The sequence below is a fragment of the Elephantulus edwardii genome, unplaced genomic scaffold, assembly GCF_000299155.1.
Source record: "Elephantulus edwardii isolate Elephantulus edwardi_28Jun2011 unplaced genomic scaffold, EleEdw1.0 scaffold00045, whole genome shotgun sequence".
Taxonomy (NCBI): Eukaryota; Metazoa; Chordata; class Mammalia; order Macroscelidea; family Macroscelididae; genus Elephantulus; species Elephantulus edwardii.
Genome location: NW_006399795.1, coordinates 3,655,692 through 3,659,622, shown reverse-complemented (window position 1 = coordinate 3,659,622; position 3,931 = coordinate 3,655,692). Strand labels below are relative to the sequence as shown.

The following is a 3,931-nucleotide window of genomic DNA, read 5'->3' as shown; positions in this document are numbered from 1 at the left end:
ATTTATAAGAATGTGGTCAATGTCCCAAGATTCCACACCATGTCATTTTTTTGTTTTTTCAACGTCAAAACTTGCTAAAGCAAGGACTTTGTCTCCAGAGCCTGTGAAGAAAGACACACAATTTGAAAAAAGGTTATTTAAATGCATTTACAGTTGTAAGTAAAGAGGGAAATAACTTTCACACAGTGAAATAGGAAACAGTGCATTTACTCCTAATTGTCTACTGCCATCATAATTTCCTTCCTTCTGCACAAATAACACTGCTACACACAACCTGTCTAGCTTCAAGAACATAATACAAAAAAATTTTGTTTACTTTTTTTTATCAGTTCCCTCCTGTAAAGATAGCCTCAGGAACTCCATGGAGGGTAACTATGGTTTGGAATTGATTTGATGGCAGCTGTTATTTTTTATAGTTGCATTTAGCTGATGAATAGTTTTAAAAAAAAGTTTGCATAAAATGTCAATTGTTGTTGTTGTTAAATGTCTATGCACAACAGTTCTGAACCCTCCTCTATCCTGAGCCAACCTCATGGTCTCCAACACTCCCACCCCCATTTGAGTTTAAAAGTTTTGGGAAATGAAACCTATAAAATAGATTTATAAAGAAAATCATTACAGCTTTACTGTTAAAAGTCAAGGAATGTAATTTATCTCAACCACAGCACACTTTAATATGGAGCGCTAATATATTTCCAGTTTTCAGAAATACAAAGGTACTCACCAAGATCTGTAGAGACTTTCTCAAACTGGCTGAGTATAGCACCTGCATTTGCTGACAAGAAGGCCTCATCATCTGCAGTCAGCTAAAAACAAAACAAATTTCAATCTACTCCATTCAAATGCTACAAGTGGTTCTAAGAACCACAGTGAAGAACATGTTAGGATTATACACTAAAACATAGTCCAAAAAGTTCTGTACCAGATATATCACAATTTTACTTTATATTTAATGTTAAATACTGGTACCTTTTCTCCAAGTTTCCTGAGAGTTGTTAATATTTCCACCTTCTGTTGAGTATAAAGGTGTCTTTCGAGCTTTCCCACCATCAGATCTCTATCCATCTGTAACAGATGAATGCAAAGGTACACAGTATTTAAGTGAGTAAAACATTCTGAGTATATTAAAAAAATCCAGCTATTCAGGCCTATTTCTTTTTGAAAATAGTCTTCTAGCTGACTATTATGTTTGCCTTTTACTATTTCTAGAGTTCTCTAAAATCAACACTCTTGGAAATGAAAAGACATATTGTGTTGGGAAAGTCGACTGTCAGGACCTCTCCAAAGTACTTAAAGAAAAATGATGTCAGTCTGGAGACTAACATGTGCCTGATACAGGCCATGGTCTTTGCAATCACTTGCTATATATCAGAGAATTAGACAATGACTAGGGGTGATAGAAGGAGAATTGATACCTTTAGTTGTGGTGTTGGAGAAGAGTATTGAATATACAATGGACTGCTAAGAAAACGAACAGGTTCATCCTAGAGAGAGTGAAACCAGGCAGCTCCTTGGAAGCAAGGATTCTGAAGCTTCATCTGACATACTGTGAACATGTTGCAAGGAGGGATCAGTTCTTGGAGAGGGACGTCACGCTTGGGAGGGTGGAGGGACAGTGCAGGAGAGGAGGACCTTCAATGAGATGGATTGATTCAGTGACTGAGGTAATGGGGGGTAGGTGTGTCGGAGACAATAAGGTTGGCACAGGATAGAGTAGGGTTTAGGCTGTTTTACATAGGGTCACTATGAGTCACAGGTGACTCAATGGCACATAACAAAAACAACATAGTTCTTTATAATATATGGAATTGATTCTGCACCATTCTAATTAGCATTAATGCTAATTATAAGCATTACTTATCATAATCATTGTAATCACAATCAGGTAGTCCGTGACCTACATATAACATATTTGAGTTATGGCAAACTACACTTACAACAGCGTTTTAAAAAATCTTATTATAGTAATATGTATAATGTTGGAGTTCGTAAAAGGACTATACAGACATTTCTTACTAATTTTCTGACTAGAAACACCATACTTATTCCCAGGGATAATTCAGATGATCCAGAATTTTCCACAAATGGAGTTATCACTGCAGCTGACAAAATGCCAATATTATCCATCCATTTTCCCCTGGATGGATATATTTTTAAAATATCTTAAAATATACCTGTAAGTATATGTAATGTTTCAATCTGCAAAGGCAAAGACTGAATTTATAAATATATTTATAATAAAAAACAATGAAAATGAAAACATTAAAAAAATGAGATACAGATTATGTTGGAACTGACTTATGATGGAGTAATCTAAATGGAATGCTATCACAAATCAAGGATTACATGCATTTTCATTCTAAACTCTACTAAAGAATTAGAAGATGAAAACTTCCTTTACAGAAAAGCTGTCCTCCAAGGAGGGGGCTCTGGTGGTCTATTCTATATGGAATTAATGTTGCTAACTCAAAAACCATACTTCTCTGATGTTTCAAACCCACCAGTGGCTCCACTAGAAAAAGATGGGCAATCCCCTCCAGGGCAATTTACTACCTCAGAAACCCACTGAAGGGTTAACTATGAGGGTTTTTTGTTTTGTTTTTAATATCCTCTACCAACTCATTTCATTAATTGAAAATGTGGTTTGTAGTTTAAACAGGATAACAAAATTAGATCTTCTGGAACTTCAATTAAATATCACCTTCACCATGAGAAACAATGCACACCATGTGTTCTATGCATTGTTATGATTCTAAGTGCTTTGCTTGTTAAAACTGCCAGTTGATTCCTATTCACAGTAACCCTAAAGGACAGAGTAAAACTGCCGTGTGATTTCTATGGCTGCCATCTTTACAGAAGTAGACTGTCACATCTTTTCCTATGAAGTAGCTGGTGAGTTTAAACTTTCAACCTTTCAGTTAACAACTGTGTAACCAAATGCTACAAGGGTTCCTTCTAAATGCTTCACAAATATTACTAATTCATAGTTCTCATGACATTCACAAGAGAAAGAGGACTACCTTTATCACCGTTTTACAGGTGGAAAAGTTGAGACACGAAGAGGTTGAATGAACCACCCAAGGTACGTGTTAGTAGTGGGGCAGGTTCAAATCCAGGCACTGTGATCCATGTCTATACTTTCACTTTGCTATTTACTTGTTTGCAAATAACTTGCTAATGCTGCCATTTTTCAAGTCTGTAAACAGACTTCTTTAAGTATCAGGTCTTTGAAAGTCTCAGACATCCTTAGATGAGGGAAGTCTGAGCACAGAGAAATACTGCTAATGCATTCTAAAAGAGAACTTTGGGCTTCAGAGTAAACGCAGCATCCAAGTTGAAGTGCTAAAAGGAATTTAAACTGTCATGTGATGATTCAACTTCTACATTCTTTTTCAGCAATAACTGCTCAAAGAACTAATTTTGTCAGAAAACTTGTTTGGGTGGGTGAGTTACTGCTCAGTTCAGTGGATCAGTTTTTAAAATTTAGAATAACATAATGAAAAAAGTCTTAGGAAAATTAAAAATACAGCAATTGGATCAATTCAAAGAGACTTTACCTCTGCTAACCTTGTCCGAAGTTGACCTGGTTGTTTCTTTGCAAACAACCTGATGACTTCTGGAGTTTTAAAGGCCTGGCTGATCGCTGCCTGAATAGCCTAAAACACAAGAAGGCAAAACTATCCAAGACAGTCCAATGAATTGCAAGGCATACTATAACAATTAGGGAATAGACAAAAGACACCAGTAGGAGATCATTTATACATTCGAGCCACTGATAAGTTATTTCTGTCCATCAAACATTATCATAATTTTAGTTCCTAGTTGCTTTATTTGTGCAGGTTAATAAACCTAAATGTCTAACTAAATGAATCCTCAAATTCAAACACTGTTTCTAAAAAAACTTTAAAATTTTTTTTCATATAATATTTAT

The 3,931-nt window shown here is 35.6% G+C and overlaps 1 protein-coding gene across 1 annotated transcript in view; it reads right to left on the bottom strand.

Annotated features, from left to right (window-relative positions):
• Positions 1-42: 42 nt before the first annotated feature.
• The window catches only part of LZIC (leucine zipper and CTNNBIP1 domain containing), a 14,603-nt gene continuing 10,714 nt past the window's right edge, over positions 43-3,931 (bottom strand). Inside the window, exons 3-6 of the mRNA XM_006885770.1 lie at positions 3,558-3,656; positions 970-1,065; positions 725-806; positions 43-101 (exon numbers count right to left, since the gene is read on the bottom strand). Coding sequence (XP_006885832.1) covers positions 43-101; positions 725-806; positions 970-1,065; positions 3,558-3,656 — 336 coding nt within the window. The remainder of the gene's footprint in view (positions 102-724; positions 807-969; positions 1,066-3,557; positions 3,657-3,931) is intronic.